Consider the following 23,525-nt stretch of genomic DNA (forward strand, 5'->3'; position numbering starts at 1 on the left):
CTACACACCCTGTAAAGCTGTCCATCAAAGTTCCCAAATTACAAGGTTGTGGGTGCTCGTCGGTGATTCTGGCTCTGTCCAATGTGTGTAATAGACTGGGCTAATCCAACACACATTACAAGTGGGGGTGTTTAATTACAAGCACTTAGTGTATTTGTGTGTATTTGGAGGACTAAGGATCCAGCAAAACTAAAGTGGAACTTTACTTTAGAAAATTAAGTTAGATCACTTCAGGCTGGTTTCTTTTGCAGATATAGCTACAAAAAACATTAAAAATAAATGCCTATACTTTCTTAAAATTCAGTAATACACTGTCTTACCCTGCTCTGGACATGCTCAGTTGCTCTCTATTTTTTGGCACTGTCAAAAATGTAGAGGCCGATCTGCTGACAGCCTAAAAATGTACTGCTGCTCAGGGGCTCTGGGCTTCAGCAACATGCCAACCTCCAGCAACAAGAAACAGGAACAATGCTGGAGGCAATTTACAGCGCACACTCATTTTGGTGGCATAATTATCCACTTCCAGACCAGTCCTTTTCTGACACTTTTTGTTTACATGTAACAATCAGTATTTTTTGCTAGAATATGATTTAGAACCCTGAAACATTATATGTATTTTTTTAAAGCACAGGCCCTAGAGAATAAATTGGTGGGTTTTGCAATTTTTTATATTGCACGGTATTTGCTCAGTGGTTTGTGAAATGCAATATTTTTTGAATTTTCATGCAAAAAAGCACATAACCCAATATTTTTTCTAAACTATAAAAAACAATGTTACGCGAGTAAATAGATAGCAAACATGTCACCCTTTAAATTGCACACGTCAGTGCAATGACTAACACCGTAAATTTTAATATCCATAGGTGACGCTTTAAAAGTCTTTACATGTTACCATTTTAGATTTACAGAGGACATCTGGTGCTAGAATTACTGCTCATGATCTGACCTTCGCTGTGATACCTCACATGTGTGGGGCAGTTGATGTTTGCGTGTGTGCAGGACCTTTGTGCATGAGCACGGTAGTTTACATTTTTTTAAAATGACAATTTATTTTTTATTTTTACATTGTTGCTTTTATTTTTTATTTTATCAGTTTTATTGCTGTCACAAGGAATCTAAACATCCTTGTGACAGCAATAGGCAATGACTGGTACTCTTTAGGGAGAGATCTGGTGTCTATAAGACCCCAAATCCTTCCTCTGGCCTTAAAAGCATTCAAAACACCAGGATCGGTGTTTTCAAATAAAAAAATATTTAAATGGCGCCGTTGACATCCAGGTAAACCAGAAGGGATGTCAGGTCATCGCTTCTGGGTTACCATAACCAAGAGACGATCAAAGTTGATCCGTGGGAAAAGGTGTGGCTTGGATGTTCATGTGAGAGGATGTGTCTCACACTAGCTCCTGCATCCTGATCTACAGAATCCTGTTGTGAGCCCTATACACCACAGAAATAGACCGGATACTTCACTCCCACTACAGTGACGCCCAGTCGCCACATTAACAAGGCAGGGATGTCCAAGAAGGAAGGGAGCCTCCTCGCCGAAGGAGCAGCCCATCATGACGGACCCCCGCTCCAGCAGCGTGCAGGGAGAGACTCCTATGCCTCGGCAGGGGCTAAACTCGGCCAATATGCCCATGAGACGAGCAGCCCCAAGTCCGTGCAGCAAACTTTGCCATCCTGCACCGCTAAAGCAGCCAAAAACGGACCCCCTGTGAAGACGCCCCAGACCTCCAGGAACACAGTGATTAATCCATTCTGCCCTCTCCTTATCCATGACACAGCTGGCCCCACAGACATGGAAAATAGAGAGTCCTCATTACAGGACATTCTAACAGCAGTTTCTACCTATGGCTCCTCAATCACTGACTTATCAACTGAAGTTAAAAGCATGAAGGAGGGTTTGCTGCATATTAGACGGGACATGCAGAAAATCAGGGAGAGGGCCACTGCCTTAGAGGGACGAGTGAGTTCTATTGAGGATGAATTACCCCCCAACCCAAGAAATACACATAACATCCACTAAGGCTGATGAAACAGCAGCTAGAATCGAGGACATGGAAAGCAGACTAAGAAGGTCAAACATCCGTTTAGTCGGAATGCCTAAGAAATCCGAAGGGAAACACCCTGCTGAGTTTATTGAAACATGGCTAGCAGATACCTTTGGAAAGCATAATCTCACTCCATTTTTCTCAGTAGAAAGGGCACACAGGGTGCCTTCCCGGCCACCGCCACCAGGGGGCAATCACAGACCATTCCTACTGAAACTCCTGCATTACAAAGATAGAGACATTATACTACACCTAGCCAGGCAGAAAGCTGATGGACATACAAGGTTCCAAAGTCTCAATATATCCAGATTTTTCGGCTGCTGTCCAAAAACAGAGGGCAAAATTCACAGAAGTGAAAAAGAGAATGTGTGCGATCCCACTAATATACTCGATGCTGTACCCGGCTAAATTACGGGTGGTAGCGGACGGATCAGTACATTTCTTCAAAACCCCAAACATGGCTGCCAACTGGCTCGACCGTCATGAAAGACAACTGCGAGGAGCTGCCCAAGGACATGCACCAGACTGAAGATGTAACGTAACCGATACTACATGAATCCTATTGCTCACCTCACTAGTAGGGATGAGCTTCGAGTTCGAGTCGAACTCATGTTCGACTCGAACATGGGCTGTTCGCAAGTTCACCGAACATCGAACAATTTGGGGTGTTCGCGGCAAATTCGAATGCCGCGGAACACCCTTTAAAAGTTTATGGGAGAAATCAAAAGTGCTAATTTTAAAGGCTTATATTCATGGTATTGTCATAAAAAGTGTTTGGGGACCTGGCTCCTGCCCCAGGGGACATGGATCAATGCAAAGAAAAGTTTTAAAAACGGCCGTTTTTTCGGGAGCAGAAGAAAGAAGAAGCATTTAAATAAGGGAATTGTCAAAAACTGTCTCTTGTCATTTTTAACATTCTTGACAGTTTTTTAGTGAAATGGTAGGGGTACGTACCCCCTTACCATTTCACACAGGGGGAGGGCTGGGATCTGGGGGTCCCCTTGTTAAAGGGGGCTTCTAGATTCCGATAAGCCCCCCGCCCACAGACCCCTACAACCACCGGCCAGGGTTGTGGGGATGAGGCCCTTGTCCTCATCAACATGGAGACAAGGTGTTTTGGGGGGCTACCCCAAAGCACCCTCCCAATGTTGAGGGCATGTGGCCTGGTACGGTTCAGGAGGGGGGCTGCTCTCTCGTCCCCCCTCTTTTCCTGCGGCCTGCCAGGTTGCATGCTTGGATAAGAGTCTGGTATGGACTTTTGGGGGGACCCCACGCCGTTTTTTTAAAATTTTGGTGCGGGGTTCCCCTTAAAATCCATACCAGACCTTAAGGGTCTGGTATAGATTTTGAGGGGGACCCTACGTCTTTTTTTTTTTAATTTTGGCTGAGGTTCCTCTTAATATCCATACCAGACCTGAAAGGCCTGGTATGGAATTTAGGGGGACCCCCACGTCATTTTTAAAAAAAATTTTTGCCGGGGTTCCAATAATACCCATACCAGACCTGAAGGGCCTGGTATGGAATTTAGGGGACCCCCCACGTCATTTTTTTTTTTTAATTTTGGTTCGGGTTCCCCTGTGGGGAAATCCCATGCCGTTTTTATCAATGAACTTCTATGTGTATTGTCGGACCGGCAATGCATTAATAGCCGCGAGTAGTTTTAAATGACTTTTTTTCCTTTGAAATGTAATTTTGCTGTCAGACTTCTAAATACGGGAAACATGCGCCCCTTTACAGGCATACTATAGACACCCCCCAGGTACGAAATTTAAAGGGATATTACACTTTTATTGTTTGACTTTAAGCATTATTAAAATCACTGCTCCCGAAAAAACGGCAATTTTTAAAACTTTTTTTTGCATTGATCCATGTCCCCTGGGGCAGGACCTAGGTCCCCAAACACTTTTTATGACAATAACTTGCATATAAGCCTTTAAAATTAGCACTTTTTATTATTCATGTTCGTGTCCCATAGACTTTGTTCACGTGTTCGAATTAATTTTTTGCCTGTTCGCAAGTTCTGGTGCGAACCGAACGGGGGGGGGTGTTCGGCTCATCCCTACTCACTAGTAAAGGAGCTCATAGAGAGACACAAATGATTTACATTGTCACCCCTCAGCACCTATCACTAAACCTTGTGTTTTGACTTTAAAGACACTGGTTCCCAGCCCTTGTTATTACCCCTCCAATAGCCCTGCGGGGCACCCACGGAAATTTAATGGTGGGACTACCTAAGTTTATGATTGCTAAACTTATCGTTGTCATTGACAGACTGTTTTTTACCTTTTTTATGTTTTTTTGTTTCTCAGCCCTGGTTGGGTGGGCTGTTTCTCTGCAGGTGCCTATACTATGTAACTTTGTGCTACATCTCTATAACCCGGATTGAATTGCCTGAGACTACAGATGACCAACACTGTTTACATCCTACTTGCTCAGGTAACCTTTGGGAGTGGGCACAGTGGTCCACTTCTCAGGAACTGGATCCTCAATGGCGTGAGCGCCAATCTCTGCACAGCTCTCATTCTAATGGGTAAGCGGATGGACACAATTCTATCCTGGAATATTAGGGGCTTACATAACCCTACAAAGTGGACTGCCTTACTTACCTTTATTTCACAGCAGGATCCCACCATTATATGTTTACAAGAGTCCTTCCTTACTAGCGACTCCACCCACTTACTACGCATGTCCAAATACCCTGTGCAGTACCATTCTGTGCATACCAAATAGGACTGCTGCATTCACTAAAAAGGATGCACAAATAAACTCTGAAGGCAGATTTATTTTTCTTATGAAGTGTGTGGGAATCTCAAGCTTGTGTTATTGCTAATATATATGTGCCTGCACCCTTTACATTGACGGTACTACAATGCTTGGCTAGATTCTTAGCCAAACACCCTCAAATCCCAGTATATGTCCTAGGTGACTTTAATAGCGCAATGGATACTTCCCTCGATGTGCATAAAAAATACTGTCCTCAGAGTCCTAGGGTATGTACTCCCTTAGCCAGGTTTATGAGTGAGATTGGGCTGGTAGACATGTGGAGATGTAAATTTCCCCTGCAGGCCCAATACTCCTGTCATTCACTGACGCACTCTGCATTATGTCGCATAGATTTTGCACTGGGGAACGACCTAACATACCGTTATGACCCGACAGTAACATATCTGGCTAGGGGGTTGTCTGGCCACTCTCCGGTGCAGCTTAGCTTTAATTTTCATAAAACACATCTACCTGTGCACCATAAGCTGAATCCCTTTTGGCTGCAGTTCTTCACTGATACAGATAATATGCAGATGCATATCAAATATTTTCTCGACACCAATAAACCTTCGGCTGCCCCGGGGGATGGTGTGGGATACCCTTAAAGCATTTATCCGGGGTATGAGCTTAAAATAAATTAATACTATTAAAACAAGGAGCAGACAGTGGGCAAGAGATGCAAGTCAGGCGGTGGAGAAAGCGGAGGAACTTTTCCTGCGATCTCCCACGCCTGAACATGAGCGGCAATGGACAGACGCACAGAAAATCCACCGCACTATACATTTACAGCAAGCTGACAACAAAAGATTTTTCACCTCCCAAACATATTTTGAAGAGGGAGAAAAAACTGGCCACATGCTGGCCATGATAGCCAGGTCACAACAACCACCTCAAGTGATTCACAGCATTACAACATCATCATCACTAACTGTCACACATACACCGTCCATACTGAAGTAGTTTCCTCCTTCTATCAGGACTTATACTCCTCAAAGGTGTCTTACCCTGCAGATATATGCTCCTCTTACAATCGAGGAACTGCAACTCGCACTAGCCTCATTCCCAAACTCAAAGGCCCCAGGTAATGATGGACTACCCATAGAACTATACAAAAAATTTGGAGGAATACTCCTACCGGAGCTACTCCATACACTAACAGAGGCGTTTAACTCAGATTCCTTGCTGAGATCCATGTATGAAGCAGTAGTGGTAGTTGTTTTAAAAGCTGGGAAAGAACCTAATAAACCTGAGTCCTACAGGCCTATCTCATTGCTAAATACGGATTTAAAAATCCTTACTAAAGTCATTGCCATGAGACTCTCAAAGGTGGTGTCTAAATTAGTATACCCGGACCAGTTCGGCTTCATACCAAATAGATCCACGGCAAACAATCTCCGGCGTCTCTATCTCAATATGCAAATACCCACTGATAATCAGGGACAAAGAGCTATCCTCTCGCTAGATGCCGCTAAGGCGTTTGATAGTGTTGAATGGGAATACCTATGGAAAATATTAGAAAAACTTAATCTGGGAGATAATATAATTTATTGGATCAAAATTATTGTACAAAGCCCCAAAAGCTTGCATTAGGATAAATAACACCTTGTCGCCTTCCTTTGACTTACACAGGCAAGGATGACCCCTCTCTCCATTACTTTTCGCCCTAGCCATAGAACCTCTGGCAGCTGCCATAAGAGGGAACCCAGAAATAATAGGATTTAAACGGGGTGAAATGGAAAACAAACTGGCACTCTATGCCGATGATGCACTTCTATTTCTGGGTGATACTTCTACTTCCCTGATAAAACTTATGGAATTGATACACACATTTAGAACCTTCTCCGGGTTCAAAATAAACTAGGACAAATCCACAATACTACCCTTAGACCTACTGGCGGGGCCCTTACCTCAGATTGCTGAACAGATCAAAAAAGTAGATAAGTTCAATATCTAGCTATAATTATACACCCTAATCTAGACCAATATATTAAGCTTAATATAGACCCACTACTTAAACAATTTAGGAAAAAAACATCAGCTGGATTAAGTTGCCGCTTTCTGTAGTCGGCAGATGCAACTTGATAAAGATGATCTGAAACCCACAAATGCTATATGCACTCCACAATGCCCCTATCTGGATCCCTATTCATATATTTAAGAGGTGTAACACAATCTATCGTACATTGATATGGAGGAAACAGGTTCCAAGAATTAAATTGGAGACCCTACAGGAGGCAAAAGACTCAGGGGGACTGGCGGTACCAAATCCATTTTTTTACTTTATGGCGGCTCAGCTACAACATTTAACAGGATGGCTCTGCCCTGAACCTTCCGACCCCATTCAAAATATTGTGTGCACCCAGATATTGGGTGATGGATTTGTGGAGTGCATAGAGGCAGGTGAACTGAGAGCACTGATTCAATACCCCACACTACTGCTTATAGATAAAGTAAGGAACAAAACCAAACAACACTTGCAGTACACTGGTCACAAAAATTGGTCACGTATTTGGAATAACAGAAACTACCCAGAACTGAACAAATTACAAAACTTCTCTAATTGGTCAACAAGTGGAGTAAAATATACCCCACAATTATATTTTATTGCCCTCTTAATCCTATTGTATTGTATTATAACTGTATTGTCTCCCTTTTATATTGTAAAGCGCTGCGTAAACTGTTGGCGCTATATAAATCCTGAATAATAATAATAATAATAATAATATTGTGGGGGCATACTTTGCGATTTCCAATCACTTCGCGCAGAATTTAACTTACCAAATACCTAATTTTTCCAGTACCTGCAACTTAGGCATGCTATAGCGGCACAGGCTATGACATCCACTTGGGAACTGTCCAGGTCCACGGTGCTTACACAATTAATTTTATCATCATCCCGGAAGAGACAAATTTCCTCTATATACGGTTCTCTTCTCTGTCATGTGTCTAAAGCAATGACTTTGAATTGTAGAACTGGATGGGGAGTTGACATAGGGTGTATCTCAGATAAGGAATGGAATACCATATTAGACAATGTACTTAAAGTATCACTATCCTCCTCTCAAAAACGTACCCAATTATTCATTATTCATCGCACCTACCGCACACCTGGGAGGCTACACAAATGGCACAGAAGAGATGATCCACTTTGTCCCCGCTGCCTTGTAGATAATGGTACACTTATCCATATGCTATGGAAATGCCCGAAACTGCAAAGGTATTGGTCAACAGTGATTAACACTATCAATGGCATTTGGAATCTCAGACTGACTACAGACCCTAAACTTTGTCTATTGGGTTGGTTAGAGGAAGAACAATACACACCTCACACATACATCGCCATTCTTAGAGTACTATTCCTGGCTAGGAAACTTATAGCTATAAAATGGCTATATACGACGGCCCCCACACAAACAGAATGGATTACATCAGTTAATGATTCTCTTATCAGAGAACAACTTACATACTAACATCGAGGCAGCCCGAAAAAATTTGATCCCTGGCTAGACACTCTGGGACTGGCTCCATTATGCCTGGTTCACAATAGAATCCTAGGGGGTAGAACAACATCAACAACTGTACCACCTTAGAACATAGTACTGAGATGAATCATCCGGTAGAGAACTATTGCGAAAGTATTAGGACCTGCAGCAGTTTAAATGATTAGGTTTGTCATACCCAACGGGTAATGTTCGTTAAAAATGTTCATCACTCCCCGCTGGTTAGGGGTTAGCGGTGACCCACTCTGCTCAACGGCCCTGTTAGGACCGGGAGCGGAGAGGGATAGAATGATATTAAGAGGACACATATGATATGTAATGAGACCAAAGAATTGCAACCACAACTGCCTTATTATACAAGCATATCTTTTACTTCTGACATGTCGTTACAATAAATATTATACAAGTAACAAGATGTACTGAACCGCATGGTCAGATAATTTTGATTATTATGTGTCCTAACAAATATGGAAAGTTTTTGTTTGTTTTTTGTTTTTTGTGTCTTTTTCAATAAAAATTATCTGATTTTAAAAAAAAAGCCGATCTGGGGAGATGGGAGGGCCGAGAAAGCCGCGGAAAGCGGCGGAAGTGGTTTTTGTTCTGGAATGTATCTTCCTTGCTAAAGAGAATTATTTTTTATCAATTTGTTATGGGTAAAGTTCCGCTTTAAGGATTTAAAATTCATAGCGGTATGCACTCACCAGCATTATTACTTCCACCATTCTGAGCGATTACCAGAAGGACCAACTGATATCTAAATAATCTCTCTGAGCGCTCTGCTGAGTGTGAAAAAGTTCAGAATCCTTAAAGCGGGGTTCCACCCAAATTTTGAACAATATCTGTATGTATTCTCTTCCTTGCCTAGATGCTGACATTTAAAAAAATTTAAATCGCCGTAATTACCTTTTATTTTTCTATTCTTCTTTGCACTTCCTGGTTCTCCTTCCGTGGGAGTAGGCGTGTTTCTAGCCTCTCCCAGACTCCTGGGAGCTAGTCTCAGGCTTCCCAGGATGCCACTGAGCATGTGCGGGAACGAGCGGTGAATGCTGGGAGCACAGCATTCACCACATCCAGGAAATAAATGCTTGTGGGTTTCAAATGCCCACAATGAAGATGGAAACCGCCTGCAGTGAATAATATAAGTTATTCTTTCCGACGAAATCTGACACAGGCGGACATATTACACACAATATGTGAGTATGTAATGCTGAGAAGAAAAGTTTGTGAATGAACTAAAAAAAAAAAAACGATAGATAGGTGGACCCCCGCTTTAAAGAACAATATACATTTTCATAATACAGCCTTTGTAAAATACATTATAACATGTGCTTGTATAAATTATAATATATTGCTTGTTTGGATTAATTATTTTGGATTACTCCGTAGATCTTCCTTGGCATCCACACATTGAAGAGCTAAATTCATCTGACCTCAAACTCAACACTGAGTCCAAAATACAAGTGAAAATCTCTGGATATTTCCCTGAGGATCTGACTGTGGAATGGTATAAGAAGGAGATGGGGACAGACAGATTTCTTGCTGTTGATATCAATAAATACAAGACTGAAATCAGTGAACACCAGAGACAGTCAGATAACACATACAGCTGTACAGCCAGTCTGCTCTTCACCCCAACACTGCCAGAAGATCAGAGGTCAGAGTTCATCTGCAGAGTGCAGAATCCAAGTCTGGAGCATACAGGACAGGACATACAGAGAAGAATAGGACCCCTACAAATTGCGGGTAAGTTCTTTACACTGACAACCAACAGTTTAGAATATTATAATGATGGAAGAGAAAAATTCACACAGAATTCAGAAAGCATTTCCAGTGACAACAGAATTGATTCTTAGCCTGCAGCTGTAATCTTTTAAGTGAATTGGCTACCTGAATCCTGGGAATTGTCCAGAACTGTCACAATATATGTTTGATTACACATGCGGTACATTTGGACTTAAAGCTGAAATTTACATATCGCAATTTTTACATAGATCTATTGGTCCAGCTTGGACCGAGGTAAGTATGTACAGTATACTATACCATAGCTGTGGGGTCCCTATGAAAGCTGGAAATCTCTGTAGCAGGCTCTTCTTCCACACTGATCTCCATTAGGTTTTGGGTCTCATGGCGGCTGCCCTGCTGCTTACTGAACACAGGAAGTCATTAGCTTGGCACAGGAGCCATTCAGAAAACGCTTTGCATTTTCTCAATGGATGTAAAGTGTTCTCTGATTGGAAAAGGTGGAATTTGTGACATCACCTCCCCACCTCTCCACCTTGTCCAATCAGGGAACGCTTTGCATTATTTTAGAAATTTATGCTTGAATGAGGACAGTGCTGAGCAAGTGACAATGCAGCTGTAGTAACAGTGTCTACCACAGTGATTTCCAGCTTCCACGAGGATCCCTCAGGTATGGCACAAACATACCTACATTGCTCCAAATTGACACACTTAACCCCTTCACTGCCCCCTCAGAGTTAACCCCTTACTGGCAGTGACATTTTTACAGTAATCAGTGCATTTTTAATCGTACTGATTGCTGTATTAATGCCAGTGGTTCCAAAAATGTGTCTAAATTGTCCGACGTGTCCACCATAATGTCACAGTCACGATAAAAATCGCTGATCGCCACCATTACTAGTAAAAAAAAATTATTAATAAAATGCCATAAAACTATCCCCTATTTTGTAAACGCTATAACTTTTGCGCAAACCAAGCAATATACACTTATTGCAATTTTTTTTTTTACCAAAAATATGTAGAATACATATTGGCCTAAACTGAGGAAAAAATATGTTTTTTATATATTTTTGGGGGATATTTATTATAGCAAAATGTAAAAAATATTGTTTTTTTTCAAAATTGTCGCTCTTTTTTTGTTTATAGCGCAAAAAATAAAAACCGCAGAGGTGATCAAATACCACCAAAAGAAAGCTCTATTTGTGGGGAAAAAAGGACGTTGATTTTGTTTGGGAGCCGCGTCGCACGACTGCACAATTGTCAGTTAAAGCGACGCAGTGCCGAATCGGAAAACGTGCTCTGGTCTTTGGCCAGCCAAATGGTCCGGGGCTTAAGTGGTTAAAGTAAAGGTTTCATTTATTTATTTATTTTTAAATAACAAACATGTCATATTTACCTCATCTGTGTAAGGGTTTTGCACAGAATGGCCCCGTCCTCCTTTTCTGGGGTCACCCCGTGGCGCTCCTGCCTCCTCCTCTTCTCGAGTGCCCCCATGGAGAGCTGCTTTTCATGGGGGCACACGTGCGGACGCGCTCCTAAGTCCTGCTGCTGTGTCCATTGACACAGAATGCAGGACTCGGCCCCGCCCCCTGCTCCTGTGTCATTGTATTTGATTGGCAGCAGCGAGAGTCAATGGCTCCCGCTGCTCTCAATCTATCCAATGAGGATCCGAGTCAACGGTTGGAGCTGCTGTGCCCGTCCTCGTTGCTGGAACAATCGGCTCAGGCAAGAAAAAGGGGGGCTCTGGGAGGGTGCTGCAGCACAAAAGGTTTTTCACCTTAATGCATCAAGATGAAAAACCCTGAGGGTTTATAAAGCCTTTAAGCTCCACACACACATCTGATTTACATCTTCCCACAACTATGTAGTGCAATGGCCTGTCTGACTGGATACAAATTAATTGGCTAGATTAGGTAGGTTCTCTTATTATATTGTTTTGGAAAATCTAAAGTTGATTGTACAAAGATTGCATGGCCAGCTTGTAAATTGTATGGTGACCCTTAGACCACTGTCACCAGAACAAGTGTCTCTATTAGAAGACTTTACCTCTGTATCTGTTTCAGTGAGAACTATGCAATGTTGGGTTTCCCATTACTTCCTGTACCACAGACAATGGTCACCAGGACAAACAGGAAAAGAGAGCACTACAAAAAATCAAATGGCAGAGGTTCTAACCCTTCACTGGCTTATCCAAAACTAAAAGAAAAGATAAATAAATGAGTTTGGGCTTTAGACACATTGTATTACACACTGCAGTTGTCTATGTGATACTGTACACTGGTAATCTTTCTTGTATTTATGTCTAGTGGCTCCGCAGATGATATAGCCGGTGAAATTCTCCCTCAGTGATTCAGGAGAGGTGAAATGTTCGCTGACTCTGAAGAGATTCTACCCTCTGGACATAAAGATCAAATGGAGCGCAGGAGAATGAAAAGGGGGCACAATATGGGCCCTCTTGTTTGAGAATGTGGCCATCCCACCCCTGGGTTAGATATTTAGTAAAGTTAAATAAGCTGTAGGGCATAGGGGAAAGGATACTGCCCCTTTAAGGTTAGGAGAAGCAGGTTGCTGGCAGGATCCAATAGGAAATCTAGGAAGGTTTTGGAATTCCAGGGAGGCTATATAAGGTTGATATTCAGGGGATTTCCCCCTCTTCCGGTAACCAGAGAAGAAGACAGGAGTCCCTTGTCAAGCAGCTCTTAGAAAAGGCAGGCAGTGAAGGCGGAGAGGTTTGGCTTCGCCGCTGCCTGGAGCTTATGGACGGCAGAGAGGAACAGCCGGGCGGCAGTGGAGCGGGTGCTTTATCGGAGGTGGAAGCGAGGACGCAGCTTCGGAGTTAGGGGCTGAGAGGAGAAGTGCTTGCACAGCGCGAGCGAGCCAGGAGAAGCACGCCGCCGGAGCGGACCTGACAGGCTACGGAAGTAGCCGAAGTGATTCGGGAGCCGAGCAGAGCCGAAGAACATGGCAGCATTGCAAGGCGAAGCCGCCGAGCTGGAAAGAAGAGGCAGACTCTTTCCCCGTCGCCGGTAGTAAGAGAAGGCTGGAGGGACCACAAGAGCCAGCCAGCTAGTGCAGCAGCAAGGGGTCGGATGCCCGCCCGACACCCGGACAGCATGAAGCAGCAACGTTCCAGCATGAAACTCCCCAGGTAGAGGTGTCTCACGGTGTGCAGGTTGGTCAGGAACTACAAGTCCCAGACCCCATGGCGCTGCTGGAGGAGAGTCAGCAGGCAGTAGTTCAGCCTCCAGCAGCGGGTGACTTGTCACAGCTAAGTCCTCATGCACATGGACGTTTTAAAAAACGAGCTGTAAAGCTAGGTTCGACGCCTGGAAAAACCGGCGTTAAAAACGCGATTTTTACCGCGTTTTGCATGTTTTTCCGCGTTAGCGCTAAGAAGCATTTTTTAATGAAAAACACATCTCTCAGCTATATACACTCCCAAATTTCCCACAATGCCACAGAAACCAAAGAAAATATGTTAATGAGCATGTGTCGGTGCCATTTTGGTAGGAGAGAGAGAGAGGAGACAGTGTTTCAGAGTCTGTTAAGTTTTCAGTATTTTTCTGAGAAATATGGATCCTGTCATGCAGAAGATCGATGAGGCAATCCTTCTGATTGTTTTGCGGAGGCAGTGGAGAATGAGACAGGAGGAGGAGAGAAGCAGCAGACGTCGATTTTGGGTGCATCCAATGGTATCTAATCGGTTTTCTACGGGGTACTTTGGCAATATTTATTCCCAACTGCGCTCATATCCAACAAAGTTCTTCAACTTTACAAGGATGTCAGTGCCGCTCTTTGATGACCTGTTGGAGAGGCTCAGGCCAAGGCTCACAAGGATGGACACTGTGATGCGTAGCTCTGTGTCACCGGAGGAACGGATGCTAGTGACACTCAGGTAAGTGAATAGACATATGGGAGGAGGGGTTAGGGTTAGGGGTTAGGGTTAGGGTTTAGGGTTAGGAGTTAGGGGTTTGGGGGTTAGGGGTTAGGGTTAGGGGTTAGGGTTAGGAGTTAGGGTTAGGGGTTAGGGTTAGGGTTTAGGGTTAGGGGTTAGGGGTTAGGGTTAGGAGTTAGGGTTAGGGGTTAGGGTTTAGGGTTAGGGGTTCGGGGTTAGGGTTAGGAGTTAGGGTTAGGGGTAGGAGTTAGGGGTTATGGTTAGGAGTTAGGAGATAGGGTTAGGTTTAAGGGTAGGGTTAGGACTTATATTTATGCTTTTCTCTTTCAATAACTAAATTTATTATGTTATCTTAGGTTCCTTGCCACGGGACAAAGTTATGCTTCCTTGCATCACTACTTCCTCCTTGGCCTCTCAACGGTCTCAAAAATAATAAAGGAAACATGTGTGGCAATATGGGAGGAATTGCATAACGTTGTAATGCCAGAGCCAACCGAAGACATCTGGGAATCAGTTGTGGACAATTGGGAAAAAACTCAGTTCCCAAATTATATAGGAGCCCTTGATGGGAAACACATCAGGATGAAGAAGCCTCCCCACTCTGGATCTTCATATTTTAATTATAAAAAATATTTTTCGGTGGTCCTCCTGGCATTGTCCGATGCACACCTCAAATTTCTGTTTGTTGATGTGGGAGCATATGGAAGCCAAGGTGATGCCCGCATATTCCGCGAGTCGGCCTTCGGACGTCGTCTACATGAGGGACGACTCAATATTCCTGAAAGCAGGCCTCTACCCTGCACTGAAGAACCCAGCTTGCCATTAGTCATGGTGGCAGATGAGGCCTTTGGACTGGCTGAAAATCTAATGAGGCCATACAGTGGCACTGGTCTCAGCCGACAACAAAAAATTTACAATTATCGGCTCAGCCGTGCACGCCGTGTTGTTGAATGTGCATTCGGGGTGTGCACGGCCAAATGGCGAGTTTTGCTGACAAGTATGCAATTGGATGTTGACAACGCCATTCAAGTCGTCCTGGCATGCTGCGTTCTGCACAATTTTCTGCGGGACAGTGACAGAAATAATGTTGAACAAGAGCCCATTAGACAACTTCAGAGGGTTCAATTTATGGACTTGCGTTCAACTGCATGTGTCATGAGCATTCGAAACCAATTTGCAGAATTTTTTGAATCCCCTGATGGAGAGGTATCATGGCAGAATGATTATATCTAAAAAATATTTGCAATACATCTACCTTTGCTTTCTTGTGTTTTTTGAAATAAAGCATTTCAAAATTGAAGTTTGTTATTTTTTGGTCCATTTATCAACGATTGTTCTACAAGTCAATTTGACTCTGCCTTCGGGGTAAGCCTAGGCTAAGCCCAAAAAAGAGCAAGCTTACGCTTATCCGAAGGCAGAGTACGATAGAGTCCTTTGCACTCTGCCTTCAGGGCAAGCAGAGTGCAAAGGAGTGCTGTTGTGCATCATATAAAAGACAAATTTAACACATTTATTTTCAATCAAAAAAAATTAAATAAAGGATTGGGATCACAACTGGTATTTCAAGAAAAAAAAAAAATGTTTATTTTGGGATCACAACTGGTGATAGGTGGTGGTGGATGGTTGATTGCATTGGGGATGTGGGGATTGGGGACGGGGTAATGGTTGGGCCTGGCGATCACTCCCAAAATCCTGCTGGTAGCGGGGTAGAGGGTATGAGGGCTGAAAATGGGAGGTGGAAGGTGGAAATTCACCATACGATTGCTGGTTATGGTATGAGGTCTGGGACGGCATAGGTGGTGGTTGGCGTTGAGGAGGGGGCTGATAGTGAGAGGGGGGTGCTAGCACTGCTGAGGTCCCAGGGGCCATTGGGGGATCATGAGAAACATTATATGGATCGCATGGAGGTGGCCCGCCACTTAATTTTGCATGTCTGTATTGCATTGCAATAGCGTACATGCGATCCATACAAAGTTTCTCTTGGTCTCCCCCAATGTCCTCCAGGATGTGGTAAAGGCTGCGGCAGAAGCAGGCGCGTGGGTTGTTGGTGTCTAAAAAGACATCCATACTGCGCCTCTCCTGCCGCACTTCCTGCAGCAGTGCTAGCACCCTGTCATCAGCCTCCGGATTATAGCCGCCCCTCGCCTGACGTCCACGCCCACGGCCACGAACACTGCCACGACCGCGCTGCTCTCCACCTTGATTACTGGCAGGAGACGGTGTTTCCACAGTCCTCGATTCCTGCAAAAGAACAAAAATGTTTACATTGACATGTACATGGACAGACAGACAATGAGATAGACAGGCAGACCGAAGCAGTTACCTCATCTGTGCCCTGAACACCTCCCTCGCTGATCGGTCGTGGAGATCCAGTGCTGGTCATAGGACTGCTTGGTCTCTGAACCTCAGCATCTTCCTCATCGTCCTCTCCGAGTCTAAAATTAGAAGTTGTCCTGCAAACAATACAAATTGTATAAACGTAACTACTTTAGCCCGGACCATTCAGCTGGCCAAAGACCCAAGCACTTTTTGCGATTTGTCACAGCGTCGCTTTAACAATGGTGGTCGTGCAACGTGGCTCCCCAAAAAATTTACGTTCTTTTTTTCCACTCAAACAGACCTTTTTTTTGGTGGTATTTGTTCACCTCTGGGTTTTTTTGGGGGTTTTTTTTCGAAGCTATAAAAAAAGAGTGTAAATTTCTGTTTTAAATTTTGAATTAAAATTTTTTTAAGTAATAAATATCCCACAAAAAATAAATAAATATAAAATTTTCTTTTTGGTTTAGGCCGATATGTATATACAGATTTCAGTTAATAAATTTTTTTTTGGCAAAAGTTATAGCGTCTATGAAACAGGGGAGATTTTTATGGCATTTTTCTTACAAAGTATTTTTTTATTAGTAATGGGGGAGATCAGCGATTTTTAGCATGACTGCGACAATACGGCCGACACATTGGACAATTTGGACACATTTTTGGAAAAATTGTCATTTTTACAGCGATCAGTGCGATTAAAATTGCAATGATTGCAAATTTTTTTTATAATGGGGGAGATCAGCGATTTTTAGCATGACTGCGACAATACGGCCGACACATTGGACAATTTGGACACATTTTTGGAAAAATTGTCATTTGCGATCAGTGCGATTAAAATTGCAATGATTGCAAATTTTTTTTTATAATGGGGGAGATCAGCGATTTTTAGCATGACTGCGACAATACGGCCGACACATTGGACAATTTGGACACATTTTTGGAAAAATTGTCATTTGCGATCAGTGCGATTAAAATTGCAATGATTGCAAATTTTTTTTATAATGGGGGAGATCAGCGATTTTTAGCATGACTGCGACAATACGGCCAACACATTGGACAATTTGGACACATTTTTGGAAAAATTGTCATTTTTACAGCGATCAGTGCGATTAAAATTGCAATGATTGCAAATTTTTTTTATAATGGGGGAGATCAGCGATTTTTAGCATGACTGCGACAATACGGCCGACACATTGGACAATTTGGACACATTTTTGGAAAAATTGTCATTTGCGATCAGTGCGATTAAAATTGCAATGATTGCAAATTTTTTTTATAATGGGGGAGATCAGCGATTTTTAGCATGACTGCGACAATACGGCCGACACATTGGACAATTTGGACACATTTTTGGAAAAATTGTCATTTTTACAGCGATCAGTGCGATTAAAATTGCAATGACATACTGTAAAAATTACACTGTCATTGACCTCTTCCTCTCCCTGAGACGATCGCCGGTGTGCCCGCGGACATTGAGTCCGCAGGACCCGCAGTCGGACTCATGGACCTCAAAATGGAAAAGCGCGCCGCCAAGGCGGCAACTTAAAAGGGACGTACAGGTACGCCCATTTGTGCTGCCGTGCCATTCTGCCGACGTATATGTACATGTGGCGTTCGGAAAGTGGTTACAATAGCCATGGAACATACTGCCTGAAAAGCAATGTACATAGGCAAATATATGAAAAAAACTTACGGTCTGGTATGGCTCTGCATATTTTGCCTTAGGAATTGCAGATTGGTGTGGTACACATGTTTTTTTTTTGGTGGGCGCTGGTGCTCCGCTACGTGCCGCCTTGTCTTCGTCCGTGAGGTCCCTCCTGACACGGTCACGTAGGGACTTCCAGCGGCGCTGCATAATTTTGCCTAAAATAACATGGAAAACAAAGGGTTAAATATGCCATCTTCATTTACATTACACACAAACAGATCATGCATTCAAGGAAAATAGACTTACTTATTTCCTTTCTTTCCGCATTTCTCAGTTGTTCCCAGCCAGGGGTAATGGCAGCACTTATGTCCTCCCAGGCTTTCACCTTCCGGATGTGGTCTCCATGCAGTGGATGTGCCACATCCCACAGTTCTGGATAGGCCTGTACCGCACTTATTAGCTCCACTTGTGAGACTGCACTAGCCATCTTCAAGCCAAGATAACCACAGTCACACGGCTGTGCAAAGGACTCTTGGGTAATATAATGTCCAGACAGGAACTTCCTGTTTTTACAGAGATTACAGTGTCCAATCATCTCTTTTTAACCAAAAAACGCCAGAGCTAAAAAACGCGAAAAAACGCAGCGGTCGCGTTTTTGCGCGTTTTTGCGCGTTTCTACAGCTCTAGCGCCGTGGCTCGGAACGCACTGGTCCTGGGTTTTTTTTACAGCTTAAAAACGCCTAGGCCATTTGCAGCTCAAAAACGTCTAGGTGGGCATGAATCCATAGACTAACATAGACAGGCGTTTTTAAGCTGTAAAAAACGCTCAAAAACGCGGCTGTAAAAACGTCCATGTGCATGAGGACTAAACGTTTTATCTGGCTTAGTGGGGTCACTGTCATCTTTAGTACAGTCTCTTTCTGGTATGTCTGTCCCTGCTGTTTCTTCTAATATATCTGCTATACCTCCTGCTACTTCTATTACTGTTCCACCTGTTGTTTTGAATAATACACAAGGGATTCAAAATGCTTCCTTCATTCCTGAGTCATTAACCCCAGCTGCGCCTGTCAGGGCACCTGTACCTGAAATTTGTATGAAAGATGCTATGCCATGTGAAGTTTCCCCACTAGGTTTCCATTTGAATTTAACGGTTAAGGAAAAAATATAGATATTCTGTCACTTTTACCTTTACATAAAGAATTTATGGCTAGGACTGACAGAAGGGGAGAGGAGAGGGGTGAGGAAGATAGGCGTAGACCTATACCACGGTCCTTTAATAATTGGCTTCAGGCTTTCTGCATATATGCTGGAGTGTTGGCAGAGAAGCACCCAGGGCTGTGTGGGAGCCTGTTTCAACATGTGGACCACATTCTGGAGGCCTACAAGAATTTTGGTGGGCTGGGGTGGGTCTATTATGACGAGTCTTTTAGACAAAAATTGTCCATTCACCCTTCACTAAGCTGGGGAATGAAAGACGTAGGACTTTGGCTCAATCTGATACTGCCACAGAAGCAATTAGCATCTAAGCCGCCCACAGTTAATGCTTCACGTACAGCGTTTAGGAAGGGCTGCTGTTTTGCCTTTAATGACGGGCAATGCCGTTGGAATGCATCGTGCAAATACAGGCACGAATGCGTGGTTTGTGCGGGTGCGCATCCGGCGGTGAAATGTTTTAAGAAACAAGGGACTGCGAGAGCCAGCCAAGCGCAAAAAGATATTTTTTACAAGAGCCTGCATGCCTGTGAGGCTGGAAAGAATGCGCCCTTGGCTGGACAATTACCCAGACAGGGAGAAAGCGTGTTTTCTCCTTGAAGGTTTTGCAAATGGTTTTCCATTACCTTCCTTCTCGGGAGAGGGGTGCAAGGTGGTAGGTACTTTAAAATCTGTGGAGTTATTTCCTCAAGTGGTTAGGGATAAGTTGTTAAAGGAGCTGGCGGAAGGTAGGGCTGAGGGACCATTTGCGTATTCGCCTTTTAGGAATTTTCGGATCTCCCCTTTAGGTGTGGTTCCAAAGCGGGAGACGAATTAATTCTGCATCATTCATCATTTGTCCTTCCCAAAGGGCAATTCGTTGAATGATGAGATAGATGGGGAGTTATGCTCGGTTTCATATGCAACCTTTGAGGATGCATTAAGTAAGATCCGATCATGTGGTAAGGGAGCATTGTTAGCCAAAGCTGATGTAAAGTTGGCTGTTCGCTTGCTGCCTATTTCCCCAGCAGCTTTCAATTCATTAGGTTTTTATTTTGATGAATTTTTCTTTTTCAACAAATGTCTCCCTATGGGATGTTCTTTGTCCTGTTCATATTTTGAGGCATTTGCCACCTTTTACAATGGGTGCTTTGTTTCCAAACTGGTTCAGATAGTGTGATTCACTATCTGGATGATTTTTTGTTTATAGGTCCCCATGATTCTTCGCTCTGTTTTGATTTGTTGATTGACTTTAGGGCCATGTCTCAGTATTTTGGTGTCCCACTGGTGGAAGAAAAAACGTGTTTGCCTTCTACCTCATTAGAATCCTTGGGGATTCAAATAGACACTTGTGGATTGGAATTTCGGTTGCCAGATGCAAAACTAACTAAATTGAAGTTGTTGCTGTCTCTTGTGTTAGGCAAAAAGAAAATTCGGGCGAAAGAGATGCAGTCTCTTTTAGGTTCCCTGGCTTTTGCGTGTCGGGTTATTCCGGTTGGCAGGATTTTTTCTCGGCGGCTTTACTTGTCTATCTCTGGTATAAAATCACCTTTTGATCATATTAGACTCACCAGTTCCCTTAAGGAGGACCTTTTGGTTTGGGACAAGTTTCTTGGCTGTTACAATGGGAGGTCCCTTTTCCAGGCTGAATTTATTTGTGTGCCGGATTTTCGTTTTTTCACGGATGCAGCAGGTTCAAAAGGATTTGGCGCGGTCTGGTAGTCGCATTGGTGCTGCGCATTATTGGCCGGAGTCTTGGGTGCAGAATCGGGCCACCAAAAATGTAGTTTTGCTGGAGCTATTCCCTATCTTGGTGGCTTTGGTTATCTGGGCCCCCCAGTTGGGGAACAGAAGAATTCTGGTTGAAACGGATAACAGGGGTGTGTTGTACGCTGTGAATTGCTTGTTGTCTAGTTCTTTATGGGTTATCAAGGTGTTAAGACAGATTGTTTTGCTATGTCTGCAATTTATTATTTGGCTTAAGGCTAAATATACACCTGGGATTTTGAATAATATAGCCGACTCGTTATCTCGGTTTCAGATGTACCATTTTCGCAGTTTGTTACCAGAGGCGGACGAGGTTGGCATTCCATGCCCGGAACATCTGTGGGAAGTAATCTGACGGTGGCGGATGCAATTAAGGGTTCAGTCGCCCCTAAAACGTGGTCCAGTTACATGGCAGCCTGGAGAAGTTGGGTGTCATTTGCTGAGAGTGAAGGTTTTATTTGTAATATCTCTTCCGAAGCCACAATTTTGGCTTTCTTATCTTCTTTAATGCAGCAACAGTTTTCTAGTCATTATGTGATGAAAACTCTTGCTGGCATTTCTTTTTTCTTCAGGTTACGGGGGATGCAGCCTTGTTCTGGTTATTTCTCGGTTAGACAGGCACTAAAGGGTTATAGGAGAAGATCGTTAGTCCCAGATAGTAGAAGACCGATATCCTTGGACTTACTTGGAGGTCTTTGTAGAGCAACTAAGCTAGTTTGCTTCTAGAGTATGAAGCCTTGCTTTTCAACACAGCCTTTTCCTTTGCCTTTTTCGGTGCTTTCCGTATTTCGGAGTTGGTACCTGCAAACAAGAAAGAATTGTCAGGCATTTTGTATGAACAAGTGGTAGTTGACCAATTTGGAGTACGTATTTGGCTGCAGCGTTCGAAAATGGATCAGGCCGGCAGAGGCTGTTTGGGCAATCTACAGGCTCAAGAGAATGTCCTGGTCTGTCCAGTAGCCTCGGTTCAGCGATTCCTGGGAGCTAGACCTCCTGTTGGGGGCAATTCTTTATTCATGCTAATTTCTCACTAAGTATCAATTTGATTCAGTGCTCCGGAAATGCTTAAATCATTTGGGTCTATGGAATTTTAGATTCTCCTCCCACTCCTTTAGGATAGGCGCAGCATCAGAGACAGCAAGAAATGGGTTATCAGAAACGGCCATTATGGAGATGGGGAGGTGGAAGTCTAAATGTTTCAAATTATATGTCAGACCTAACTTGTTTATTTAATTCCCTAGGTATGCAGCACACGGTATGGATCATAGGACACTCGTTTATATACTGGGCACGTAAGAGAGTGGCGCACCGCTGTTACTCAGCCAATTTGTCCTTGCAGCCTGAGCAATTTAAGTTATTTTGGAAAGGAATAAGAGGCCTTCAGTGGCATCACGTATTTTCATCTATCCAGATTGTACCAAGTTTGGCCCCCACCTTCTATTTTGTTGGTCCATTTAAGGGGTAATGATTTAGGGACTGTTAGAACACTGGACTTGCTGGCCATGGTCAAGCGAGACCTCCATCGTTTTCATATGTCTTCTGAGGGCACTACTATAGTATTTTCAGAAGTGGTTCCTCGTCTCTCTTGGTTGTCCTCTTGTCAGAGGAGGGCTATGAAGAAGATGAGAAAAAGGGCGCTGGAGAAGTTCATGCCCTTGATCGGAGGTTTGTCTTATCGACGCGTAGGTCTTGAAGGTGGCATTCCGGGCTTGTACAGGCAGGATGGTGTTCACCTTTCAGATGTGGGTCTTGATATTTTTAATTTAGGCTTGCAGTGTGGCATTGAAATGGCCGCGGCGGTGGGGGTGGGCCGGTCCTGATACTCAAGACCAGCTGGTGAGGACTGGTTATTGATATTATATATGTGGATGGCTGCTCGAGTTCTGATAACTGAGCAGATAATAAACTGCTATTGGTTGATCGATGATGTTATTGTTTGTTAATAAAAGAGTGATAAATATATATGTGTTTAAACCAATAAAGGTGCCTCGGCCAATTTTTTGCCATATTCAATGTTTGGTGTTTTATTAGGATGGTTTAATGGGGTAAGTTATGTATTTGTGTGGTGTGGCCTACAGTCTCATGAAAAGGGGGCACAATATGTGCCCACTTGTTAGAGAGTGTGGCCATCCCACACCTGGGTTAGTTATTTAGTAAAGTTAAATAAGCTGTAGGGCATAGGTGAAAGGATACTGCCCCTTTAAGGTTACCAGAAGCAGGTTGCTGGCAGGATCCAATAAGAAATCTAGGAAGGTTCTGAAAATCCAGGGAGGCTATATAAGGAGGATATTCAGGGGATTTCCCCCTCTTCCGGTAACCAGAGAAGAAGACAGGAGCCCCCTCCCGCCTGCCCTAGTCGCGAGCACTTTTATGTGGTCGGGTCACCCTGGAAGTCAGGGGGACTGGTTATTGATATTTTATATGTGGATGGCTGCTCGAGTTCTGATAACTGAGCAGATAATATACTGATATTGCTTGATGGATGATGTTGTTGTTTGTTAATAAAAGAGTGATAAATATATATGTGTTTAAACCAATAAAGGTGCCGCGGCCAATTTGTTGCCATATTCAATGTTTGGTGTTTTATTAGGATGGTTTAATGGGGTAAGTTATGTATTCAGGTGGTGTGGCCTACAGTCTCATCACAAATCAAG

At 43.5% G+C, this 23,525-nt stretch overlaps 1 protein-coding gene across 1 annotated transcript in view; it reads left to right on the forward strand.

The window, feature by feature from the left end:
* Window positions 1–10,167, forward strand: part of LOC141147992 (uncharacterized) — a 134,307-nt gene extending 124,140 nt beyond the window's left edge. Inside the window, exon 11 of the mRNA XM_073635148.1 lies at window positions 9,701–10,167. Coding sequence (XP_073491249.1) covers window positions 9,701–10,167 — 467 coding nt within the window. The remainder of the gene's footprint in view (window positions 1–9,700) is intronic.
* Window positions 10,168–23,525: the final 13,358 nt, after the last annotated feature.

This window comes from Aquarana catesbeiana, linkage group LG06, assembly GCF_042186555.1.
Source record: "Aquarana catesbeiana isolate 2022-GZ linkage group LG06, ASM4218655v1, whole genome shotgun sequence".
Lineage (NCBI taxonomy): Eukaryota > Metazoa > Chordata > Amphibia > Anura > Ranidae > Aquarana > Aquarana catesbeiana.